At 42.8% G+C, this 26,633-nt stretch overlaps 3 protein-coding genes across 4 annotated transcripts in view; 1 reads left to right on the plus strand and 2 right to left on the minus strand.

Moving 5' to 3' along the window:
• LOC111974857 (prostaglandin G/H synthase 1) overlaps window positions 1-10,993 on the plus strand; it is a 50,747-nt gene extending 39,754 nt beyond the window's left edge. For both annotated transcript variants that reach the window (XM_024002917.1, XM_024002916.1), the window contains 2 exons: window positions 2,342-2,489; window positions 10,206-10,993. In XM_024002917.1, the coding sequence (XP_023858685.1) occupies window positions 2,342-2,489; window positions 10,206-10,555 (498 nt within the window). In that variant the 3' untranslated portion in view covers window positions 10,556-10,993. The remainder of the gene's footprint in view (window positions 1-2,341; window positions 2,490-10,205) is intronic.
• Window positions 10,771-19,318, minus strand: LOC111974850 (RNA-binding protein 33-like). The gene is made up of 11 exons (XM_024002894.2): window positions 19,160-19,318; window positions 18,863-18,981; window positions 18,443-18,595; window positions 18,148-18,261; window positions 16,235-16,302; window positions 15,921-16,032; window positions 14,644-15,694; window positions 13,485-13,633; window positions 13,151-13,235; window positions 12,842-13,034; window positions 10,771-12,741 (listed from the first exon to the last, which is right to left on the minus strand). The coding sequence occupies exons 6-11, from the start codon at window positions 15,958-15,960 to the stop codon at window positions 12,232-12,234; spliced, it is 2,028 nt and encodes a 675-aa protein (XP_023858662.1). The 5' UTR covers window positions 15,961-16,032; window positions 16,235-16,302; window positions 18,148-18,261; window positions 18,443-18,595; window positions 18,863-18,981; window positions 19,160-19,318; the 3' UTR covers window positions 10,771-12,231.
• LOC111974886 (netrin receptor DCC-like) lies at window positions 19,318-25,666 on the minus strand. Its single transcript, XM_024002954.2, has 8 exons — window positions 25,480-25,666; window positions 24,304-24,588; window positions 23,989-24,140; window positions 23,664-23,817; window positions 20,238-20,427; window positions 20,027-20,121; window positions 19,753-19,939; window positions 19,318-19,631 (listed from the first exon to the last, which is right to left on the minus strand). The coding sequence occupies exons 1-8, from the start codon at window positions 25,664-25,666 to the stop codon at window positions 19,502-19,504; spliced, it is 1,380 nt and encodes a 459-aa protein (XP_023858722.2). The 3' UTR covers window positions 19,318-19,501.
• Between the last annotated feature and the right edge of the window lie 967 nt (window positions 25,667-26,633).

Raw genomic sequence — 26,633 nt, forward strand, 5'->3', positions numbered from 1 at the left:
ACAAAAATACATTATATAAAGAATGATATTAAAAAGTTTTGAAGCGCCTTAATTTTTGGGTAAAAAGGCAAACTCGGCTCCATCATTCACTGAATCAGATGGCTCATTCATCACAAAACCCACTGATGTTGCCAATTAATGCTTTTTTTCATTGGCAAGATTAGCAAACTTGGGCATGACATGCCAGCAACAAATATTGACACTACACATCCAAGTATATCTGACCAAATTATGAGACAAGCATTGTAATTTTGAATTCCGTAAAGTGAGTGTGGAAGAGGTGAAAAATTGTCTCAACAGTGACAAGCCACCGGGGTCTGACAAGGTGGATGGAAAATGACTAAGGATAATAGCAGACGATATTGCCACTCCTATTTCCCATATTATCAATTTAAGCCTACTAGAAAGTGTGTGTGCCTTCAGGCCTGGAGAGAAGCAAAAGTCATTCCGCTACCTAATAATAGTAAAGCGCCCTATACTGGCTCAAATAGCTGACCGATCAGCCTGTTGCCAACCCTTAATGAACTTTTGGAAAAAATTGTGTTTGACTAGATGCAATGCTACAGTAAACAAATTGACAACAGACTTTCAGCAGGCCTATAGGGAAGGACATTCAACAAGCACAGCACTTAGTCAAATGACTGACTGGCTGAGAGAAATTGATAAAAAGATTGTCGAGGCAGTTTTGTTAGACTTCAACACTTAACAAAGAGCTGCAGTTAGTTTCAGAATAGGTGGCAAGGAATAAGTTAGTCCTAAATATTTAAACTAAAAGCATTGTATTTGGGTCAAATCATTCACTAAACCTAAACCTCAACTGAATCTTGTAATGAATAATGTGGAAATTGAGCAAGTTGAGGTAACTAATCCAGTAACCCTGGATTGTAAACTGTCATGGTCAAAACATATTGATACAACAGTAGCTAAGATGGGGAGAAGTCTGTCCATAATAAAGCGCTGCTCTGCCTTAACAGCACTATCAACAAGGCAGGTCCTACAGGCCCTTGTTTTGTCGCACCTAAACTACTATTCAGTCGTGTGGTCAGGTGCCACAAAGAGGGACTTAGGAAAATTACAATTGGCTTAGAACAGGGCGGCACAGCTGGCCCTTGGATGTACACAGATAGCTAACATTAATAATATGCATGTTAATTTCTCCTGGCTCAAAATGGAGGAGAGATTGACTTCATCACTACTTGTATTTGTGAAAGGTATTGACATGTTGAATGCACCCAGCTGTCTGTTTGAACTACTGGCACAGCTCAGACACCCATGCATACCCCAGAAGACATGCCAACAGAGGTCTCTTCACAGTCTTCAAGTCCAGAACAGACTATGGGAGGCGCATAGTACTACATAGAGCCATGACTACATGGAACACTATTCCACATCAAGTAACTCATGCAAGCAGTAAAATTAGATTAGAAAAACATAAAAATAAACCTTATGGAACAGCGGGGACTGTGAAGAGAGACAAACAGACACATGCATACACACACACACGATAGCATACGCACTATACACACACGTACACATGGATTTTGTGTTGTAGATATGTGGTAGTAGAGTAGTGGCCTGAGGGCACACACTTAATGTGTTGTGAAATCTGTTGTGAATGTATTGTAATGTTTTTAAAGCTAGTTGAGGTATAACTGCCTTAATTTAGTAGGATCCAGCAGCAGCTAATGGGGATCCATAATAAATACAATTAACTAAGGGTTGAATACTTATTGACTCAATACATTTCAGCTTTTCAATTTTTATTAATAAAAAATATATACATAATTCCACTGTGACATGAGGTGTTGTGTGTAGGTCAGTGACACACAATCGGAATGTAATCCATATACTGTGAAGTCCTGTGGGTGTATACTGTATATGGAGTAACACATTTAGGGCCCTTCTTGGGAGGGCCATTCTCACCCAGACCACATTAGAGTAGCTGACCCTCAACTGCAGTTTTATAAACTTCATCTTCGTATGCAGTCACTACCATGTCTAAAGGMTTTTTTCCCACTGTATACAAAATATACAATTGCTGAGATGGCACCTTTCTCACCTTCTGTCATGTAGCCTGCGAAGCAATCCTCTGCCCGTTATAGTCATTGGTTACTCAGGAAGAGTTAAGTGAAAGAACAGACGCAGCCACCTGTTTTTAGATTTCTATTGTTGTGGAAATTCTACACAGGGACACTTGAAATCAATCTTAACTGTTAATAAACAATGATTAATTTAACTGGAGAGTTTCCAATAAACTTGATGCTGATCCTTTTAGAACTAGTCTACACCAGTACCTATGGGTATGGGGTCAGTTGGTTTTAATCCTTTCTCTGTTTCTCAGATTGGAGGTGGGAAGAACATCCACCCAGTGGTGACCAAGGTGGCCGAGGGTGTTATTGAAGAGTCCAGGGCTCTGCGTCTCCAACCCTTCAACGAGTACAGGAAGAGGTTCAACCTGAGGCCCTACACATCTTTCTCTGATTTCACTGGTAAGACTACATATTTAGAGTTTTGGAAATTCCGGTGATACTAAAGGCTTCTATAGAACCATTTAACGGCTGCATCATAAAAAGTTGCATGCGCAGTTGGTATTGTTATTAGTCTTTTATTAGGATCCCCATTAGCTGTTGCAAAAGCAGCATCTACTCTTCCTGGGGTCTACAGAAAACATGAAACATGACATAATACAGAACATTAATAGACAAGAACAGCTCAAGGACAGAACTGCATCAGTATTTTATTTTTACAAAAGGCACACGTAGCCTACATATCAATGCATACACACAAACAGTTCGTAATCAGAAACCTCTTTGTTTACATAGCAGTGGATACGATCACATGCAACTTCAAATGCAGATCGTGTAAGTAAACTAACACTTAATCAGATGGTTATCGTCTACAACATTGCAGATGTCATGAGAGGATTGATTACCTAGCAAGCCAGGGAGGCGAGGTAAAATATCCCAAATAGAGCTAGATAAAGCCAAAAATATAATATACTTGTTGATCATAGCTATAGCCATTAGTCTTACTTGTTTTCATGGTCATCACTCACTGTTAATTTTGTCAAGGTCTCGACATCAGAATTAGCTATCCTGCGACAGCTTTTTGATGTCGGGATGCGTGCGCATCAATCAAATGTGACGTTTGATGATAAACAGAAAATGGCTCTATGGAATCGGATGCTCATCTGGGTAAAGTCATGAATCCAAAAAGACAGCAACAACCATATGTATTTTCTAATGCATAGTTGCTCTTTTACTAATGAAAAGGTTGACTCGTTTCGACCTCAATTGATGAAGCGTCGACAAAGACTGATTTGCGGTCAAAAGAGCACCTACAGTGCCTTCAGAATGTTTTCTTGACTTTTCCACATGTTATTGTGTTACAGCCTGAATTTAAAATGTATTAAATTGAGATTTTGTGTCACTGGCTTACAATTTTTTAAATAAATTAATTAAAAAGGAAAGGCTGAAATGTCTTGACTTACATTTGAAGTCCGAAGTTTACATGCATTTAAACTCTTTTTCACAATTACTGACATTTAATCCCAGTAACAATTCCCTGTTTTAGGTCAGTTAGGATCATCACTTTATTTTAAGAATGTGAAATGTCAGAATAATAGTAGAGAGAATGATTTATTTAAGCTTTTATTTCTTTCATCACATTTCCAGTGAGTCAGAAGTTTACGTACACTCAACTAGTATTTGGTAGCATTGCCTTTAAATTGTTTATTAACTTGGGTCAAACGTTTCGGGTAGCCTTCCACAAGCTTCCCTCAATAAGTTGGGTGAATTTTGGCCCATACCTCCTGACAGAGCTGGCTTTGTGATGGCCACTCCAATACCTTGACTTTGTTGTTCTTAAGCCATTTTGCCACAACTTTGGCAATATGCTTGGTGTCATTGTCCATTTGGAAGACCCATTTGCGACCAAGCTTTAACTTCCTGACTGATGTCTTGAGATGTTGCTTCAATATATCCACATAATTTTCCTTTCCTCATGATGCCATCTATTTTGTGAAGTGCACCAGTCCCTCCTGCAGCAAAGCACCCCCACAACATGATGCTGCCACTCCCGTGCGTCATGGTTGGAATGGTGTTCTTCGGCTTGCAAGCCTCCCCCTTTTTCCTCCAAACATAACGATGGTCATTATGGCCAAACAGTTCTATTTTTGTTTCATCAGACCAGAGGACATTTCTCCAAAAAGTACGATCTTTGTCCCCATGTGCAGTTGCAAACCGTTGTCTGGCTTTTTTTATGGCGATTTTGGATCAGTGGCTTCTTCCTTGCTGAGCGGGTTTTCTGTGGATATAGATACTTTTGTACTTGTTTCCTCGTGCATCTTCACAATGTCCTTTGCTGTTGTTCTGGGATTGATTTGCACTTTTCGCACCAAAGTACGTTAATCTCTAGGAGACAGAACGCGTCTCCTTCCTGAGCGGTATGATGGCTATGTGGTCCCATGGTGTTTATACTTGCGTATTATTGTTTGTACAGATGAACGTGGTACCTTCAGGCGTTTGGAAATTGCTCCCAAGGTTGAACCAGACTTGTGGAGGTCTACAATTTTTTTTCTGAGGTCTTGACTGATTTCTTTTGATTTTCCCATGATGTCAAGCAAAGAGGCACTGAGTTTGAAGGTACACCTCCAATTGACTCAAATTATGTCAATTAGCCTATCAGAAGCTTCTAAAGCCATGACATAATTTTCTGGAATTTTTCATGCTGTTTAAAGGCACAGTCAACTTCGTGTATGTAAACTTCTGACCCACTGGAATTGTGGTACAGTGAAATAATCTGTCTGTAAACAATTGTTGGAAAAATTACTTGTGTCATGCACAAAGTAGATGTCCTAACCGACTTGCCAAAACTATAGTTTGTTGACAAGAAATTTGTGGAGTGGATGAAAAACTAGTTTTAATGACTCCAACCTAAGTGTATGTAAACTTCCGACTTCAACTGTAAGTATTCTACCCATTTGTCATGGCAATCCTAAATAAGTTCAGGAGTCAAAATGTTCTTAAGTCACATAATAAGTTGCATGGACTCACTCTGTGAGCAATAATACACTACATGACCAAAAGCGCTCCTATTCATCCCAAAGGTGTTCGTTGGGGTTGAGGTCAGGGCTCTGTGCAGGTTAGTCAATTTCTTCCACATCGATCTCGACAAACCATTTCTGTATGGACCTCGCTTTGTGCAAGGGGGCATTTTCATGTTGAAACGGGAAAGGGCCTTCCCCAAACTGTTGCCACAAAGTTGAAAGCACAGAATCATCTATAATGTCCTGGCATCCTCCACATCCAGATTCGTCCGTCGGACTGCCAGATAGTGACGTGTGATTCATCACTCAAGAGAATGCATTTCCACTGCTTCAGAGTCCAATGGTGGCAAACTTTATACCACTCATGATGACGCTTGGCATTGCGCATGGTGATCTTAGGCTTGTCTGCGGCTGCTCGGCCATGTAAACTAATTTCATGAAGCTCACAACGAACAGTTCTTGTGCTGACGTTACTTCCAGAGGCAGTTTGGAACGGTTGTAAGTTTTGCAACCGATGAGACTATTTTTACGTGCTACACGCTTCAGCACTCGGCGGTCCCGCTCTGTGAGCTTGTGTGGCCTACCACTTGGCGGCTGAGCCATTGTTGTTCCTAATGTTTCCACTTCACAATAACAGCACTTACAGTTGGCCGGGCAGCTCTAGCAGGGCAAACATTTTACGAACTGAAAAGTGGCATTCTATGACGGTGCCACGTTGAAAGTCTCTGAGCTTTTCAGTAAGGCCATTCAACTGCCAATGTTTGTCTATGGAGATTGCTTGGCTGTGTGCTCGATTTTATACACCTGTCAGCAATGGGGTATGTCTAAAATAGCCGAATCCAATTATTTGAAGGGGTGTCCACATACTTTTGTATATACGGTGCATTCGGAAAGTACTCAGACCCATTGACTTTTTCCACATTGTGTTAAGTTACAGCCTTATTTTGAAAATATATGAAATTGTTATTTTTTTCCTTCATCAATCTACACACTACCACATAATGACAAATCAAAAATGGGTTTTTAGTAATGTTTGCAAATGTTTAAAACCCCCCAAAATGAAATCAAGTTTACATACACTACCGGTRAAAGGTTTTAGAACACCTACTCATTCAGGTTTTTATTTTATTTTTATTTTTTACTATTTTCTATATTGTAGAATAATAGTGAAGACATCAAAACTATTAAATAACACATATGGAATCATGTAGTAACCAAACAAGTTTTCAACAAATCAAAATATATTTGATTCTTCAAATAGCCACTCTTTGCCTTGATGACAGCTTTGCACACACTTGGCATTCTCTCAACCAGCTTCACCTGGAATGCTTTTCCAACAGTCTTGAAGGAGTTCCCACATATGCTGAGCACTTGTTTGCTGCTTTTCCTTCACTCTGCGGTCTGACTCCCAAACCATCTCAATTTGGTTGGGGGATTGTGGAGGCCAGGTCATCTGATGCAGCACTCACTTCTTCACAAATGCTTTTGGCTGTTGTCTGGGCCTCAGAATCCAGTTTCCCGGTATGTAGTGAGGGAGGCCTTTTGCATTTGAGACTAAATTCACTGCGATGTCCAACTGCATTGAGGCGGATTGGAGGAGCTTGTTCACCTTGTTTGTCATTGTCAGTATCTCACACCATACGACACAGCAAATCAAGAAGCGGTAGGACCCAACTTCCTCTGCAAGTGCTTGTGCCTCCACTTTGGCCACAGGATTGTTGTGATCATCTGTCTGGCGTCCAGTAATGCCTCCCGAACCTCAGAAGCCTGATCCCTGATTGCAGAACACTTTGGAGCCTACTTTCCCATCTTGTGTCACTCCATGACTTCACGGTTATGTTCATGTGTTTCTTGAAAACACTCCATCTTTATGTGCCAGCTGAAAAGAAGGTGAAGAGCTTTTGCACTAAACCCAACTACATCTTTTGAAGATTTGGCAGCATCTGCAATGACAAGGTTTAGAGTATGTGCTACACATGGGACGAACACGGCTCTGGGATTTTTTTTGGAGCAGTTGTACTCCTTGGTGCTTGCTGAAGCTGCCAGTACTGGGTCTGTGTTAGTACTTGCTGAAGCTGCCAGTACTGGGTCTGTGTTAGTATTTGCTGAAGCCAGCTGTACTGGGTCTGTGTTAGTACTTGCTGAAGCTGCCAGTATTGGGTCTGTGTTAGTATTTCCTGAAACCGGCTGTACTGGGTCTGTGTTAGTATTTGCTGAAACCGGCTGTATTGGGTCTGTGTTAGTACTGGCTGGATGTGGATCAACTGAGTCTGTGCTTGTACTGGCTGATGATCCAGCATCTCCTCTACTGACAAACGTAAGCATAGCACCTGTAAATTATAGATAACAATACTATTATTAATTTTATCAGCTGCATCAGGCCCATTCAAACTGGCTCCCCCAGATTTCCTTTTATACATTTTCAAATATAAAATACTATTTATACTCTGCTTTGGCTGAATGATGGTTATTATTTACTGAGAGATGTGCATCCATATTGCCCAGTACGCCCAGCTAATCAACATTTTAAATTCAATATATAAATCAATAGTCAATGTCAATCCATTGCTTTCCATCTTGCATTAGTCCAGAGTTGTAACTAAACCTTGACTGAGAGACTAGATAATCATTGTCTTGTTTTAAAATTATTTGCGCCTATGAGGAGTGCCATCACGCCCATATATTGTCTGGACTGGTTACCACAGAGGTTGCTGCTGGAAAGCGCAAGTTTCATTTCGTGCACGCGCATATGAACGCATGTTCACACTCGACACGGTTATCTTTTCCGAACTGCAGTTTATAAACACTGTTGCCCCAAATAGTTGTATTTCATTCTCACTTTATCAGGCACAAAGTCACAGAACACAGCCGTGGAAGTGGCTGGCAAGCAAGACACAGACAGACCAAGAGATGCTCTGCCCAGCTAGGTTAGCAAGACAGACAGACTAGAGAGAGATGCACTGCAAGCTAGCACATCAACTTAACGGTACTGTTATTTGATTACATCAAACTTGGAGAGGAGAGAACACAAGTTTACCTGATTGCTGTTCCCGCAATTCACTCTGGTGTTTTATTTGTTCTCTTTTCGTGACCAGAAGGATAGTTCAGCTTTATCCTCTCATTGAAGTTGTAAACATTGACACCCACTTTGACATGAGGGGGAGGCAGGGCCCTTGTGTAATTTGCGGGGCCCTACACAATTTCCGCAGTGAATGTATAGGGCTGACCGGCTCTGATTTGGGGAGTTTCTCCCGGTCTTCTCTGCAGATCATCTCACGCTCTGTCAGGTTGGATGGGGAGAGTCGCTGCACAGCTATTTTCAGGTCTCTCCAGAGATGTTCGGACGGGTTCAAGTCCGGGCTCTGGCTGGGCCACTCAAGGACATTCAGAGACTTGTCCCGAAGCCACTCCTGTGTTGTCTTGGCTGTATGCTTAGAGTCGTTGTCCTGTTGGAAAGTGAACCTTCGCGCCAGTCTGTGGTCCTGAGCGCTCTGGAGCAGGTTTTCATCAAGGATCTCTCTGTACTTTCCGCCATTCATCTTTCCCTCGATCCTGACTAGTCTCCCAGTCCCTTCCACTGAAAAACATCCCCACAGCATGATGCTGCCACCACCATGCTTCACCGTAATGATGGTGCTAGGTTTTCTCCAGACGTGACACTTGGCATTCAGGCCAAAGAGTTCAATTTTGGGTCTGACCAGAAAATCTTGTTTCTCATGGTCTGAGAGTCCTTTAGGTGCCTTTTGACAAACTCCAAGCGGGTTGTCATGTGGCTTCCGTCTGACCACTATACCATAAAGGCCTGATTGGTGGAGTGCTGCAGAGATGGTTGTCCTTTGTAAAGTTTCTCCCATCGGCCAGCTCTAGGAAGAGTCTTGGTGGTTCCAAACTTCTTCCATTTAAGAGTGATGGAGGCCACTGTGTTCTTGGGGACCTTCAATATGGCATAACATTTTTGGTACCATTCCTCAGATCTGTGCCTCGACACAATCCTGTCTCGGAGCTCTACGGACAATTCCTTCGACCTCATGGCTTGGTTTTTGCTCTGAAATGCAATGTCAACTGTGGGACCTTATATAGACAGTTGTGTGCCTTTCCAAATCTTGTCCAAGTTGTTGAAACATCTCAAAGATGATCAATTGAAACAGGATGCACCTGAGCTCAATTTCGAGTCTCATAGCAAAGGGTCTGAATGCTTATCTAACTAGGGTATTTCTGTGTTTAATTTTTATACATTTGCAAACTTTTCTAAAAACCTGTTCACTTTGTCATTATGGGGTATTGTGTGCAGATTGAGGATATTTTTTAATCCATTTTAGAATAACGCTGTAACGTAACTAAATGTGGACAAAGTCAAGCGGTCTAAATACTTTCTGAATGCCCTGCATAGTGTAGTTTAACATGATTATTTTATGACTACCTCATCTCTGTACCCCACACATACCTTATACGTCGAGCAGTGATTTTCAAACACCGAATCAACCACAAAGACCAGGGAAGTTTTCCCATAACTCGCAAAGAAAGGCACCTATTGATAGATGGGTAAAAATGTTAAAAAGAAGACATTGAATATTCATTGATTATGGTGAGAAGTTATTAATTACACTTTGGATGGTGTATCAATACACCCAGACACAACAAAAATAGGGTTCCCCCAGATTAGACGGGGCTTAGACTCTTATGGGTTAAGAAACCAACTGCAGTCTGTCGTCCTGTCATCTTAAACCAGTCTTCTCTTTAACTTCATGTGTTTCTGATGAACCCTTTTACGCTTCTTTACTGTATTGTATACACCCAAATGGTGGAACCAGCTTCGCCCTACCGTCGGGACAGCTGAGTCCCTGCACAACTTTCGAAAAATTCTGAAAAACCTACCTCTTTACGAAGTACTGTATCCACAATTTTTTTATCAATTTTAAAATAAGGCTGTAACATAACAAAATGTGGGAAAAGTCAATGGGTCTGAATACTTTCCGAATGCACTGTAGCTATCTTAAAATAAAGGCACTAACTGTAAGTCACTCTGGATAAGAGCATCTGCTAAATAACCAACATATAAATGTTGTATTAATTTGCTTTAAATGTGCCCTATCGGTGTAATTGTGCTGCAACTGAATAGCTCTTCTGGGACAATAAAGATCTATTCTATTGTTCTTAGGTGAGGAGGAGATAGCCAGGGAGCTGGAGGAGCTCTATGGTGACATCGATGCGCTGGAGTTCTACCCCGCCCTCATGCTGGAGAAGACACGCCCCAACGCCATATTTGGCGAGAGCATGGTGGAGATGGGGGCTCCGTTCTCCCTGAAAGGCCTTCTGGGTAACCCGATCTGTTCCCCTGAGTACTGGAAGCCCAGCACGTTCGGAGGCCAGACAGGCTTTGATATAGTCAACTCAGCCTCGCTGGAGAGACTGGTGTGTCTGAACAGTAAGTGGTGTCCGTACGTAGCCTTCAGTGTGCCTCCAGCCGGGCAGGAGCCGCCGCCAAGGAAACCGTCCACTGAACTGTAAGCTATAGTGAGTTTACTGTAATTCATGGTTACGTTAGTGTTGTTGTATGGTATTATTGTAATGCCCTTGCCCACTTTTGATGCCTGTACTGTATATTATGTTTACAATGCAAGGACTGCATTTATGAATCATCACCAAGTTCACTATGTACGTTGTACTTTGTGAACATGAAAAGTAGCCTGGATAAAAACTCATAAAATAGTCCGACAGTGAAATAGTCTGTAATACGGTTTATTTTATATTGATTTAGGTCTACATTACAGTACATCCATAATGATCTAGCAATGGTCATTGATTTAACAGTATTTTTGCAAAAAGGTACAAACGACAATCACATTGTGGAAACTGTATAATAGAATATTGTCAAATGAAGTACAGCGGTATTATTTTAACCTCTTGTTGGCCATTCTTGAGTAAATAAAAAATCTATTTGATACAGTACTGTTTTTGTTTGTTTTACTTCACAGAATGTGAATGTTAGATCTGTGTCAAATAACTTTAATATTTTTAGTTGCTATTTTATCACCCATACAAAAGGTAACAAGATCACTAAAGATTGATATTTTTATCCACCAAAATAAATATGTAAGATTACAAAATAAAAACCTTTGTTTACAATCACTTCTGTTGACATTGTAATTGTTAGCAACAATTGATACTGTACATGTTGTTGAAACAAATACAGTGATAAATACTGGAAAAACAGAATTCTAAATTGTTACACAGTAATGTCTGAGGGATGAATTCATGGCAGTAGAAAAGGAAATTCATGAAATTGAGACATTTCACTGAACATAAAGTGAACTGATCCAGATAATGAAAACACAAAATCACTGATCATCTCAATTTTGGGTCCGCTGGGTCTCAGTTGGGACTTAAGCCCTGTCGTCATAACATCTTCCTTTGGTTTCAGCACAGAAGTAACAGTCTGTTTATGGCCCAACAGAGAGAGAGAGGGTTACCTGAATAGGAAGTGTACAGCAACAAAGATTGCAATATTTTGTACACTGCTGTTTTCTCCTTGGCCTTTTCATTGTAGAATATACAACTGATAAAAATGTATTTGCCACATTCAAACTAGTTTATGAAGTATATAAATATAATGGACATGTACACAACACTATATATATTCAGTAAAGTCAGAAACCATGGCATGTAGAATATTATGGAAGCAGTTAATACTTTTTTGCCTATATTACATATTGTTTTTGCTTCCTATGAATGCATTATTTTAGGCCTAAAGAACCATTATGTAACTGACATTTTTAATACACATTGAAGCCATAATACATTGTTTCCCTATTCAAAGACTTCAGTAGTAAGAAAATAGAAAACTGAGCAGAAATAATAAATATGAATAAATTATTCTCATGATTTTTCTTTGCGAAGGACAGAAACAGAATACATTGAAATTACTGTATGTTATTGACACATTTGTAGTTGACTGGTACGGTATGTGTAGGCATCAGAGTAAAGGCTGTTGTCCTATAGTCTTCAGTGGATGGTTCCAGAATCCAGATGGATCCCTCTTTCTCATACACACACATTCTCCTCACCACCGACAGAACAAGACAGTTGAAATGTGAAGACCAACAATCTAGCCAAACTCTCCAGTGGGGACTAATGGCAACATCTGTGTTGGAATAATCTCTCCATCTGCCTTTCCCAATATCTAGTTACTTACTCTGGCGCACGCTAGGAGCCGATTGGTCATACTCCTGACTATGGGCCAATCGGGAGCTGAGCTGGGGCCCTGGAGCAGCAGCGGCAGTAGCATTGATCTGGGTGACGGCTGCCACAGTCGTGGTGGTGGTGGAAGCAGGGGCTGCTGGGTAGAAGTGGACATCAACGGCGACGGTGGTAAGCCCCAGGGAGATGCAGTGGGAGAGGAGGAGGGGGGCATTACCGTGGCAGATGCTGACGCTGTGGCGGACCGGCGTGGCATAGGGCTCAGCGGTCTGGAGGGTCAGGGAGGAGCGCAGGCTTTCCTCACGCGCAGGAGGGGGGGAAGGAGAGAGAGAGGGGGGATGGGGTAAGATTTCTTGGCCCTGGCATTGTCCGTATTCTACTCCTCCGCCCCCCCAGTCCTCCACACACTGCAGCTGGATGCTGGGGTGAGACAGGCTGCATTCCTTCTCTTCATCCAGGAAGGGGTCAACCTGAGGTGGAGAGGATCCAGACAGCTGCTGCAACCAAATTTGTAATATATTGGTATGGTAATGTGTGGGAAATGTTATATTTGACCTGATTTTACATATTCATGCACGCGCACACACACACACTGACCTGTGTGTCTTCGCTGGGCTCAGGGTAGGTCTCTGCTATGAACGAGTGTTCTGGAGTGTGCGGGGGCTGTGTCTCATCAGAGGCAGGGTCTATCATCACAGTGACTGGGCTGGGGGCAGGAGGCCTGGCACGTGTATCTGATGTGTTGGGGCTTTGTTCAATCACAGCCACCAAATCATCATCCTCAAACGCCCTTTCAGAACAGAGGATACATGTACTTAATATTAGCCATCACGGAAAGTACGGCCCTATTTTCATAGAGATATCCTCCACAACAACAACAACAACAATGGTGCTGAAAACAGTCACCTGTTCTCATAGGTCCTCCCAGTGTCCAGACGTTCAGCATGTCTGCATGGGACGCCCAGGTTCCTGGGAACTGTGGAAGACAAGGCTAATGGGATTCAATAAGAGAAATTAATATTTCCACTTCTGACTCCATGCAGGGTTCAAATCACATACAGAATCTTGGGAATGAGCAAAACAATTTTTATATTTTTTATAGGGGTTCCCACATTAATAGGGAGTGCCCTGGTTTGTTATGAGTGTGTCTTAGAGTATTTTAAACAATGAGTACAGTATGCCAAAGGGTGGACAATAGGAGGAAGTTACAGTACAGAGTGAGCTATACAGGCCCACTGACTTCTAATAGTGGGGACAGGCTCGTTCTTCTGGACCAGGGAGTAGAAGGCCATGGTGATGAAGATGAAGGCCATAGACACGCCCACTCCCACCACGATGGGGATGTCATGTTTCTGCAGTACTGGAAGCCACGGAGGAGGAGGCTTTACTCTGGGGGAGGAGAGAGAGGGAATGAGACAGAGCGAGAGAGATTATTCAAATATTCTCATTGTTAATGGTGATTATAATTGTCAAAAGATCAAAATACAGTATGTAAAAGACAGACTTTGGATATTAGGTTCAGTTGTGATGTACATTTCTCTTGCAACATTATCCAATCAAAATAATTAGGAACATAACCAAGTCATGGTCTCATTATGCAGAAAGTTAGGTCGTTACAGTCAACAGAATAATACGCCCACGTGCATGTCGTAACTCGTGCAACTATGTAAGCAAGATAAAGTGATAGCAGCTGTGGTGGAGTTTCATCTGGAGTTTAAGCCTGTCAGCCCCAGATAGATAAAAGCTGCATACCGGTATCTACAATCTTCACCAATCCAAATCCAGACATCTTTTGCAGATCATTATCTATTTTAAGAAATTCAGGTCTTGAAAGTTCTTGCATTGATTAAGCCTTATTGTTGCATTCCATTAATTAAAACATTGAGTATTATATTTTGCTTTTCTCAAATAAATGTATGGACATTGTAAGCAGAGACAGTAGAAACTATCTAGTGTATGATGTAACGCAGGGATCATCAACTAGATTCAGCTGTGGCCCGATTTTTACTTGAGCGGATGGTCACAGGGCCGGAACATAATCACAAATAATATGTAGACTGCAAATTGACCGCAGAATCCCAAAACATCATTTCAAACCATGCTTAAATTGGTAAACGGTCACATATATCTCTCTATTATGCGTGGGAATACTTTGGGAACATTTTTCCAAATAAAAATCACTTGGAACTGATTTGCTGGTGTTTTTACAGTCTTTAATGTGCAACAGTAAAAATAAAATAGAAAATGTGTTGTTTTTGCTCAGAAAACATGGGGGGKCAAATAAAATCACTTGTGGTGAGCTGCTAGTTGGGGAACCGTGATGTAAGCAGGCAAGCCTGGGAGGAATAAAATTCCCCTCTGTCTCCCGCCTCCTCTCTCTGTACCACATGGTGCCCTACCTGGGGTCCTCGTTGGTCCTCATGGGGGACTGAGAGGTGTTCCTCTTCAGCCACTCTGTGGGCTCTGTGTCATTGGGCCTGGTTGGTTTGGCTGGATGAGCTGGGTTAGCAGGCTGGCTCGTGTTCTGCTGCAGGTGGTCTGGGGTGGAGGCATAGGGGGCACTAGGGCCCTGGGGGTCAGGGGTGGGGGGTATGGTGATCAGGTCAGGAAGATGGGTGTTTGAGCCTGAAGGCTGGGTGAGGAGATCTGTACGCTGGGTTTGTGTAGGTTCAGGCTGAGTTTTGGATGGTTGAGTCTGGGTTTGTGAGAGTGAAAACAGGGTGATGGTGCTAGGATCCTGGATATGTGGGTCTGAAGGATTACTTTGAGTTCCAGGACGGTGGGTTTGAGTGATTGAGTCGGGAGCATGCAGGCTTTGTATGAGTAGAGACTGAGTCAAAGGTTCTTTGGGCTGGGTAAGAGAATCAGGACGCTGGGTAAAGGGATCAGAAGGGTGGCTGGGAGAGTCTGGAGGCTGCGGGAGTGAGACCAGAGACTGGGTAATACTGCCAATGTGGTTTAGGGGTTTAATTGGTTGCTCAGTGACTTGACGCTGGATATGCATGACTGATGGCTGGTTGTGGAGGCTTTGGGATACGGACTGTGTTAATGGAGATTGGCTATGTGGGACTAAAACCTGCCGTTGTGTCACTGGGGGTGGGTTGTGTGTTAATGTTGGCTGCTTATGTATTATTTGAATCTGAGAGAGTGAGATGACTCTATGAGTTACTGAAGGCTGGGTGAGTAGGTCTAAGGGTTCAAATAGAGGTGGAGGTGGGGGTTGTAGCACTGGATGCTGGATCTGTGTGACTGGGGGCTGGGTTGGATTGGCCGAGGCCAGGTCCAATGGGAGCAGAGAGTGAAGGTCAGGTGGCACCAGCAGTCCTGTTTGTCCTCTGAAGAGACCTGCTAGTCCTAAAGCTGTCTGCCTGAGAGATGAGAGCAGTCGTAGAGTGTCAGGAGTAGACACCTGGGTGATGTCATTGCTTGAGTCTCTTTGAGTTGCTCGGACTGCAAATAGAAAATAATTGTATCAAACAAAACAATGCATGCTAGTAGAACACCAAGAAAACCACTCCTTTCTTTGTGTTTCTAGGCTCAATAGCTGACTGTATAAAGTTTGATGTCAAAGAGTGTGATTCAAAATCAAGAATGCACATTACATAAAAAAGGTAAAATATTGTACAAGGATGTGCCTGCACTGCATACTACAGTTTATGTTTTTGTCTGTACACACCTGTGCTTCCTCCCTGTAGGGAGACATGTGAGTGGGTCATCTCAGAATGCTGAACTAAACTCAGGTCATTACTGGACAGGGGAGTTCTCTGCTCTGCTTCAGTCTTTGTGACCTGCAATTTGTGAAAAGATGTTAGTCAGATTCATGAAATTTAGCATTGATAAAACGCATAACACACAGAGCCACTGACAGCCGTTTGAAATAATTACACAACTGAAGAGAGCCACAAATATGTGACTCAGGATGTTAGACATGTCTACTACTGATTATGGTAAATAATTCAGCAGACAAGCGATAGAGACTTTCACACCAACCTCATTATTATTCACTGCAGACACAATCTGTCTATGCTGCCTTTCTCTATCAGCTGGGTCATCTTCGGCTTAAGATAGAGGAGATAATGATGAGCATATTTGAATACAGATCCCAGAAAGTAACTACTTTTTTAAACTATTTGAATACAGATCTCAGAAAGTGACTACTTTTTCAAAACTATTTGAATACAGATCCCAGGAAGTAACTACTTTTTAAACTATTTAAATACAGATCTCAGAAACTATTTGAATAGAGATCCCAGAAAGTAACTACTTTTTAAACTATTTGAATACAGATCTGAGAAAGCAACTACTTAAACATATATATTTTAATACAGATCTCGAGAAGTAACTACTTTTCAGAAACTATTGGATTGGCTGCCTTCAACTATTGGTAGGGCTGCATCTGGAACTGCATGTTGAAGATAGAAATAAAATAAATAGAAATAAAATAAATAGAGCACAAACAATCTCCTGTACTATTCCAATCCATCTGACAGTCGCTCCCCCCTCTTTGGCTGGTCACTGGTGTAGCCTACACATTTCATGTTGGACACAAAACTGTTCGAACTATTGCATTCCCTCAGTAGGCCATTTAGCATAAGCGCGATTTCCTACTAACTTCATGTCATACACAAAACTATTCGAACTATTGCATTCTATGCCTCAGAAAAGCAGAAGCGCGATGTCATGTTATTTTTTCAGGTGGGGAGTAGGCTACATGCAGCTATTTACATGTTTTGCACAAAATACATTATCGACATGTATTTTTACTTTTTCGGATAACGTTAAATGCTTGGCTGCCTAGAACGTTCGGCTGCCCAGAAGTAGAAGAGGGTGAGTAAAGACCGAAATGTGAAGGAAGGGGGAGGGTGAGCAACAGCTACGTTACGCCTATATCACATCGACATCTATATCACATCGACATTGAAGTTGCGTTTTGGTACACCAGAGGTACATTCATTTCCAATGGAACGCTGCGTTTGCCTTGCAGCATTGCCCAGCAGAGGCAATTGCAGTGCGTTCTGTGTGGTGCAACAACAGTTCAACATTCACCTTCTGCTACCATTTCTGTCAAATCCAATGTATGCACTGCCTCTGCAATGCAATGCTGCAAGGCAAACGTAACATTCCATTGGAAATTAATGTACTTCTGGTGTACCAAAATGCAAAGATGATGTAGGTGTGATAGAAGCATTAGCTTTGAGAAATCGGTTTCAGGAGGGGCGGGGTGGGGCGAAAACGATTTATCTGTAGCCACGGCCTTAATTTTATGATACCTGAAAATACTGAAGAGAAATTCAAATCCAATTGCAAACAGCAAGTTGGATGCTTAGCAAAAACAATTTTGAACCTCTTTGTCCATCTGACGGAAAGTGTTCTTGTTTCAAACACACACTATACCATTTATAAAGGGATAGTTACGCTGAATACAAACTAACATGATTTTCCACCTACCTTGGCCATAGTTTATTCAAGAAGGTCGTTTTTTATATATTTAGTTTCCTTTCAACACTTAATAGACATATTTTGTTACTGTTATCATTCTCAATAACACTTAACATTAAATTGGTATTGTGCCTGTGTAATAAAACTGTAATTACTTTTGGAGCAACATTTTATTAGTATGTTGTTCCATAATACTTTGGTAAATGCATAGCAATGAGCTGAGAGTTTTTGTAACTAATGTACACAAGAGGAATAGTGATGCACTATATTGCAATTTCCAAAGTCCTATGTAACAACAATGTTGCTATTGTAATATTCAAAGTTACTACACATGTATAAGAAGTTGATGTCAAGTGTATTACCTTATGTCTCACTCATTATGAATATATATTTGTTAGTCATTTTGAAGCTGCAAAAGTGGTCTACTTTAATGTTGAGGTGATATCATAAAGACATGGTTAAACCAGAGATGGTGAGGGTGGCTCTTCTCTGCTGTCGTCCCACTATGTTCTCAGCGGTACAGTGATAGTCCCCTGCATCAGACACCTGAACACTGGAGATATGCAGAGCCCCCTCATCTGCACACACATGAAGGCACAGTCACACATTCACCAAAGCTCTCATTACTCTCCTTACCACCAATCTCATCTCTTCAGATCTGCAAACACTAAAGTAGAAGGGACTATGCCATCATAAGGGAATGTGGTAGGGTATCTTTCTTGGCAGGTGTAAGTTTTATTTAAAATGTGACTGGCTCACCATCTACATGCCTCTCCAGGGTTGGGGTGATGGAGTGTCCCCTGGTCCAGGTGTACCTGATGGGAAGGTCCCCCACTGCCCTGCATGGCAGGACCACAGAGGACCCCTCTGAGCTGCTCACTGCCCCCAGGAAGGACACTATGATGGGGCTTACTAAGCCAGAGAGAGGGGGAGAGAGAGAGAGCACCACATTGTCTCAATACATTCAGGTACTAAGCACCTTAATCACACGCCTGAGCTTCACTTCCGGCTAATGTGATGAAGTTAACTTTGTTGTCCATACATGGGATATAGGCCAAGATTTGTAGCATGATCAACAGTACTTGGCTCTATTAAGGCATCCAGACATCCATTATACACACAGTTCTATAGTATAACATCAAACAGAATGTGTGTACTGTACTGGGGGAGGTAAGTTACCAGCGACACGTAAAGTAGCTGTTCTCCGGTCATGCCCCACAGTGTTGGAGGCTTCACAAGTGTACGTGCCCTCATCATAGCTCCTGACAGACAGGATGTAGAGGGTAGTGTTTCTCACGCTGAGAACAGAGAAGCTTGTCATTCATTACCACAAGAAGGTTAGTGGTCTGCAAGCTAACGGTTCCTGACAGATTGGTTGATTACGCAAAATACTTCCTCTAGTGATCAGTAGCACAAGACTGTGTTCGCCCACTGTGCTAAAGCCTCACAGAACCACCTCTATTACACTGAACGTACCCCACAGCGATCTTGCCACCAGTCTGAATGGAGCGTCCCTGTTTGGACCAGACAATGGAGGGGAGGGGCTGTCCCCAGACCTGGCACTGGAACACCACCTGGGCCCCTACAGGGACCGTCACCACTGGTGGCCACAGCCTCACAGAGGGAGGTGCTGGTGGTCAGGGGGAGGAGGAAGAATAGGCTGGTGAGCTTGTTACTTCTGTACCTAAGGAAGTATATCTCAGATAATAAACTGTCTTTGATTATGATTACAAGTATATTTGTATGAATATTAACATGCTGTATCAGGTATCATCCTGAATATCTCCTATACAGACACATGACTAGACAATAATAAGCCTACATCCTGTGTGATGTCATACAGTATCTACCCAGAACGGTCAGTCTGGCAGCGCTGGAGGTCACAGATCTGTACAGGTGGACGTTGGATGCTCTGCAGAAGTAGACTCCACTGTCTGTGTCATAGACACTGGAGAAACAAGCAGTTAAATACAGCTTGAAACTGGTACAGTATGACTGGAGGACTACCATCATACAGAAAAATAATCTAGTCATACACACGCACACACTGTACACACACACACACACACCTGTGGAAGATGAGGTCTCCACTAGGCCTGACAGTGAAGTGTGTCTTGGGAGCGAGGAGGCGGTTGTTTTTAAACCAGGACACTGTTGTTGGAGGCCTGCTGTAGGGGGGTCTACAAACCAGAGTAACAGACTCCCCCATCCTCACAGCCTTGTTGGTAGGCTGCTGGACAAAGGTCCACCCCATCACTGTGGAGAGGGAGGGAGGTACTGTATGTCAGTAAAGGGGCTAGTATAGATATGATATTTGGGTTTGATTGACAACAACCAGAGTACCTGCTGGAAGGAGAAAGGCAGTCTGAGACCTGACTGTCTCCCTCTTGTTCCTGGCCTCACAGTGGTAGGAACCCTCATCATCCTCAGACACGTTCCTGGGGATAAAGGGCATAGCACACATTAATATCACTTTTGTTATCTCTGCTTGCTTTTTACATTTGATTTAAAGGTAAACAACTTTTATAATGTCTTAATGTCCTCAAGATCTCACTTGAAAACAAGCAGCTGTCCCTTGTTCTGCAGACTCAAGCCAGAGTTGTTCACAAGGAGATGGCTGTCTTTGAACCATTGCACTGTGGGAGGTGGGAATCCTCGGACAGCACAGCGCATGGAGGCCTCCGTATCTATGGCAACTGTGATGTTGTCAGGGCCCTCAGTGATCTGCAGCCTTGTAGGGACTCCTGCAGAGCAACAGAAAAACATGAGGGTGTGCCTCAATACTATACAGTGGCTTTCTTTCCTAGGTTCAGTTTCCTTATGTTTAGTTGCCCTACTTTAGTCAACCTTGATTTAGCATACAGCATATGAGTTGGATGAGTTACAGGAATGAGGTATACATTGATACAGTAGTGTTAAGTAAATGCAGCAAAAAAAGAAACGTCCCTTTTTCAGGACCCTGTCTTTCAAAGATAATTCGTAAAAATCCAAATAACTTCACAGATCTTCATTTTAAGGGTTTAAACACGTTTTCCATGCTTGTTCAATGAACCATAAACAATTAATGAACATGCACCTGTGGAACGGTCGTTGAGACACTAACAGCTTACAGACGGTAGGCAATTAAGGTCACAGTTATGAAAACTTAGGACACTAAAGAGGCCTTTCTACTGACTGATAAACACCAAAAGAAAGATGCCCAGGGTCCCGGTGTGAACGTGCCTTAGGCATGCTGCAAGGAGGCATGAGGATTGCAGATGTGGCCAGGGCAATAAATTGCAATGTCCGTACTGTGAGACGCCTAAGACAGCGCTAAGGGGAGACAGGACAGACAGCTGATCATCCTCACAGTGGCAGACCACGTGTAACAACACCTGCATAGGATCGATACATCCGAACATCACACCTGCGGGACAGGTACAGGATGGCAACAACAACTGCCCGAGTTACACCAGGAACGCACAATCCCTCCCTCAGTGCTCAGACTGTCCGCAATAGGCTGAGAGAGGATGGACTGAGGGCTTGTAGGCCTGGTGTAAGGCAGGTCCTCACCAGACATCACCGGCAACAACGTTGCCTATGGACACAAACCCACTGTTGCTGGACCAGACAGGACTGGCAAAAAGTGCTCTTCACTGACGAGTCGCGGTTTTGTCTCACCAGGGGTGATGGTCGGATTCGCATTTATCGTCAAAGGAATGAGCGTTACACCGAGGCCTGTACTCTGGAGTGGGATCGATTTGGAGGTGGAGGGTCCGTCATGGTCTGGGGCGGTGTGTCACAGCATCATCGGACTGAGATTGTTGTCATTGCAGGCAATCTCCTCCAGCATGACAATGCCACCAGCCATACTGCTCATTCTGTGCGTGATTTCCTGCAAGACAGGAATGTCAGTGTTCTGCCATGGCCAGTGAAGAGCCCGGATCTCAATCTCATTGAGCACGTCTGGGACCTGTTGTATCGGAGGGTGAGGGCTAGGGCCATTCCCTCCAGAAATGTCCGGGAACTTGCAGGGGCCTTGGTGGAAGAGTGGGGTAACATCTCACAGCAAGAACTGGCAAATCTGGTGCAGTCCATGAGGAGGAGATACACTACAGTACTTAATGCAGCTGGTGGCCACACCAGATTTTGATTTTGAACCCCCCCTTTGTTCAGGGACACATTATTCCATTTCTGTTAGTCACATGTCTGTGGAACTTGTTCAGTTTGTCTCAGGTGTTGAATCTTGTTATGTTCATACAAATATTTACACATGTTAAGTCTGCTGAAAATTAACGCAGTTGACAGTGAGAGGACGTTTCTTTTTTTGCTGAGTTTACTTAAGTAAAAATACTTAAGTTCTACTTAAGTCGTTTTTAGGGGTATCTGTACTTTACTAAGCCAAGGCTTTCGACTCTGTCAATCACCACATTCTTATCGGCAGACTCAATACCCATGGCTTCTCAAACGACTGCCTCACCTGGTTCACCAACTACTTCTCAGACAGACTTCAGTGTGTCAAATTGGAGGGCCTGTTGTCCTGGCCTCTGGCAGTCTCTATGGGGGTGCCACAGGGTTCATCCCTCAGGCCGACTTTTTTCTCTGTATACATCAATGATGTCGCTCTTGCTGCTGGTGATTCTCTGATCCACCTCTACGCATACGACACCATTCTGTATACTTCTCGCCCTTCTTTGGACACTGTGTTAACCAACCTCCAGACGAGCTTCAATGCCATACAACTCTCCTTCCGTGGCCTCCAACTGCTCGCTGCCCACACCTGCCCGCCCGTCCAGCATCACTACTCTGTCTGGTTCTGACTTAGAATATGTGGACATCTACAAATACCTAGATGTCTGGTTAGACTGTAAACTCCCCTTCCAGACTCACATTAAGCATCTCCAATCCAAAATGAAATCTAGAATCGGCTTCATATTTCACAACAAAGCATCCTTCACTCATGCTGCCAAACATACCCTCGTAAAACTGACTATCCTACCGATCCTTGACTTCGGCGATGTCATTTACAAAATAGCCTCCAACACTCTACTCAACAAATTGGATGCAGTCTATCACAGTGCCATCCGTTTTGTCACCAAAGTCCCATATACTACCCACCACTGTGACCTGTATGCTCTCGTTAGCTGGCCCTCGCTTCATACTCGTTGCCAAACCCACTGGCTCCAGGTCATCTACAAGTCTCTGCTAGGTAAAGCCCCGCCTTATCTCAGTTCACTGGTCGCCATAGCACCACCCACCCGTAGCGCGGGTCACCCCCAAGCCAATTCTTCCTTTGGCCGCCTCTCCTTCCAGTTCTCTGCTGCCAATGACTAGAACAAACTGCAAAAATCTCTGAAGCTGGAGACTCTTTACCTCCCGCACTAGCTTTAAGCACCAGCTGTCAGAGCAGCTCACAGATCACTGCACCTGTACATAGCTCATCTGTAAATAGCCCATCCAATCTACCTCATCCCCATACTGTATTTATTTATTTATTTATTTATCTTGCTCCTTTGCACCCCAGTATCTCAACTTGCACATTCATCCTCTGCACATCCTACCATTCCAGTGTTTAATTGCTATATTGTAATTACTTTGCTACAATGGCCTATTTATTGCCTTACCTCTTTTATCCTACCTCATTTGCACATACTGTATATAGATTTTCCTACTGTATTATTGATTGTATGTTTGTTTATTCCATGTGTAACTCTGTGTTGTTGTATGTGTCGAACTGCTTTGTTTTATCTTGGCCAGGTCGTAGTTGCAAATGAGAACTTGTTCTCAACTAGCCTACCTGGTTAAATAAAGGTGAAATAAAGGTGAAATCTTTACCTTCATAGTCATAGACAATTGTGTACTGTTTCCACCACTGCTTTGATACAGGATACAGAAACAGACCGACCTCAACACTAGTTCCGTCATCCATGCTGTTCTAAGAGGACAGGACAGGGCAGACAGAAGGGATAGGGAGTAGGGGAGAGGCTGTGCATTGTCTCACCTTGTACTGTGAGTGTAGCTGCCTTGCTTTCCCGGCTGGTGTTCAGTAAGGCGTTGTGTGTAACACAGACGTATTCCCCGTCGTCCTCCATTGAGACATTAGAGAGGTGAAGAGTGCCCGAGGTCTTCCTCTGGTTACCCCCTCCATATTGCCCCTAGAGAAACACACTTTGTATTTAAACATACACAGCCACACACAATCAAATTTACATACACAAAGATAAAAATTGACATGCGATCATATCCATTTTTGTACATACACAAAAATAAAAATTGACATGCGATCAAATCCATACAATACATGCAAAGCCTAATGCATTTGATACCTGAATCTGAGCGCCTTTGGTGAAGAGTGTGTTGTCTTTGAGCCAGGTGATGTGTGCTGGGGGGGAGCTGTCCCCTGAGACACACTGGAGGAACATTGCCCGACCCTCACTGACTGTCTGAGACTGAGGACTGAAGAACACCCCCTCCAGGTCTACACACAAAGACACACAGTATCAAACAAAGGATCCAATGTATCTATGTTTTTCTAATTTCCGAGACAGATTTCACAAAAAAGCCAGCTAATATGTGTATTAAAGCTAATGCATTGTATTATTTCAGCAGAAAATATAGAAGAGCTGAGAAGGACAACTAACCAGCTTCCATCACTTGGACAACAGTCATGATGTGTTTGGCTCCAATGCCTGCACTACAGACATATTTCCCCAGGTCCCCCTCTCTCAGCTGGGGGAAGAACAGAGATCCGTTGGCCAATTGGTGGATCCCTCTGCCAGGACCAGGACTCAATGCTGCTGGCTCTCCACTGGCCCTCTCCCATCTAACAGACAGTTCCCCCTGGCTGCTGGAGTCATACACTGCACAGTACAGTGTGAGGGGAGCACCCAGTACACCAACACCATCCTCTGGATGGGTGGAGAACACTGAACACAGACACAAGTGTGAGATACAAACCGGAGAGAGAGAACAGGCGGCAAATTGACAAATTGTATTCTGAGACTTCCCTATTAAGGGTTGATCCTATAAGTTATGTTAAGTAAGACATGAGACCCAGTCAGTCTAATTGTCAGTAACTTGTCATAGGAAAGGATACAGCAATGATCAGTGCACCAGTTAGGCACCCACATTGCTAGTTATGTATAGTAAAATGAATACTTCAAAACATTCATGTTAGATGCAATCATTGACAGTGAAGTACCCAGCAAAAGTGAGTATTGTTTTGAGTTATTACTCTGCAGAATAAAATAAAAACATAAGAGTATTCAATAACATTAATATATGAATTTACAAAAGATCTAATGATTGAATATGTTCCCAAACATCCAGTCTACCTGAGGACTGAGCGAAATCACAGATTACAGTGTGGTGTGAAGCTGCATGTTGCTAGGAGACAGATGAAGCTGAAGCAGGTTTTTTTTTAAAGCCTTTTGTCACATTATACATGGGGTCTGGAAATTTGCATTGGGACTATTTAGAAAAACTGGTCTCGATCATTGCAGAAATCATGATAGTTATCAGTATTTAATTGACACAATTATCTCGTATTATTAGTGTTGCAATTCATAAAGGTGGACCTATCTAATGAAAACATTGTTCTGTAAGTGTCATTAATGATATGACGAGAAAATAATCACCAGTATTATGCAATAATTGTGCAGCAACCAGTCTATGCATTAATTATGGATACAATCATTAGGCAACACCAAGTTCATGACCACATCTGGCCCCACTCTTTAACATTAAACGGCATTAACAGCAACAAAAGCGAGAGCATACATACTGTGCACCCTGTATTTAATTTGCCTCTCACTCACCCAGGTCAGACAGGGCTGGTTGACCATGAAGAGAGCAGGAGAGAATGAGCAGCCAAAGGTGAGGGGTCACAGGAGGGGAACTGCAGACAAACATAGACTCGAGCATCTTACTGCAGGGCTCCACCTGACACTGAGATCCAGAGAGGCTCGTCCATGGCACCAGCAGTGTACGTGTCCTGAAAAACATTGTGCCCATCATATTATATAAGTAGGTTTAAAAAAGGTAGCTTGAATGTTTGACCAGTTCAATCAGGGGCCTGGCCTGATTTATTTCAAATTTTTCCTGTGTTGTTTGCAATTATTCATCTCATTGTGGATTTATTATAGTGCGTAACTAATAATATTTTGCATCCAAAAGGGTTGCCAATTGTGTTGCACTGCTGCAGTTCTTTTGTGCACGTGCATGTGTGTATGCATTTTCTCAGTGGTCCATGTAATATATGAAAGAGCTCACCACTCTCTCTGTCTCTGTCTCTCTGTCTCTGTCTCTCTGTCTCTGTATGATACCTATTTTGGTTGTGTGTTTCAGTGGTACCGCGATGGCAGTGGAGCATTGTCTGTTACTAGCCTCTTTACTCTCTTCAATAGGCCAGCCACTTCATCCTCCAGTTCAGCAGCAGCAGCCCCTCCACTCAATGAAGGTGACATGAAAAGGACTGCGGAGCTTTGTACTGTGAAGATCAGTTATCATCAGCCCCCCTGGAAGAAAGCTGCCTGTCTGATCACATGGGCTTTCATGCTCATGCTCAGCCCAACATGTCTATGTAAGGATAGAATGACTATGTGATGTGACAGTTGGTGCTCGTAGAGGCATGTGTTTCACGTACATGAACATTGATTTTAATAGTATGGAAACATACAACACCAAAGGCAACAAAGCTTACACTTCAATTTCCATTCAACGTAAATATTTCAAGTAGATGCCTGACAATTCGACACTAATTTAAGTGTAACAGTGCAGGCAGTGTGGACACAGAAAACTTAACCCCATAGAGGCGATGTCTGTGCCCCCACATAAATCTAATTAGCATAATAACTAAAAATATTTAAAAAATCTGTCAGTTTAAGCTAGAGATATATTTTTGCATTGTATGCATCTCAATCTGAGGTGAAATGTGACAGTTAGGAGCAGTGTTTGTCAGAKCATGAAATGT

This window comes from Salvelinus sp. IW2-2015, linkage group LG15, assembly GCF_002910315.2.
Source record: "Salvelinus sp. IW2-2015 linkage group LG15, ASM291031v2, whole genome shotgun sequence".
Lineage (NCBI taxonomy): Eukaryota > Metazoa > Chordata > Actinopteri > Salmoniformes > Salmonidae > Salvelinus > Salvelinus sp. IW2-2015.

What these genes read in the sequence shown, in the direction of transcription:
- LOC111974850 (XM_024002894.2), bottom strand. Translation starts at nt 15,960, where the DNA reads ATGACCCACTCACATGTCTCCCTACAGGGAGGAAGCACAG. An exon ending in CCTACAGGGAGGAAGCACAG is followed by an intron (nt 15,695 to 15,920) that starts GTGTGTACAGAC and finishes TTCTATTTGCAG; the next exon opens with TCCGAGCAACTCAAAGAGAC. An exon ending in AGCCCAGCGAAGACACACAG is followed by an intron (nt 12,742 to 12,841) that starts GTCAGTGTGTGT and finishes ATTTGGTTGCAG; the next exon opens with CAGCTGTCTGGATCCTCTCC.
- LOC111974886 (XM_024002954.2), bottom strand. Translation starts at nt 25,666, where the DNA reads ATGTTTTTCAGGACACGTACACTGCTGGTGCCATGGACGAGCCTCTCT. An exon ending in ACCAGCCCTGTCTGACCTGG is followed by an intron (nt 24,589 to 25,479) that starts GTGAGTGAGAGG and finishes GTCTGTGTTCAG; the next exon opens with TGTTCTCCACCCATCCAGAG. An exon ending in AGCTACACTCACAGTACAAG is followed by an intron (nt 20,428 to 23,663) that starts GTGAGACAATGC and finishes GTTGCTCTGCAG; the next exon opens with GAGTCCCTACAAGGCTGCAG.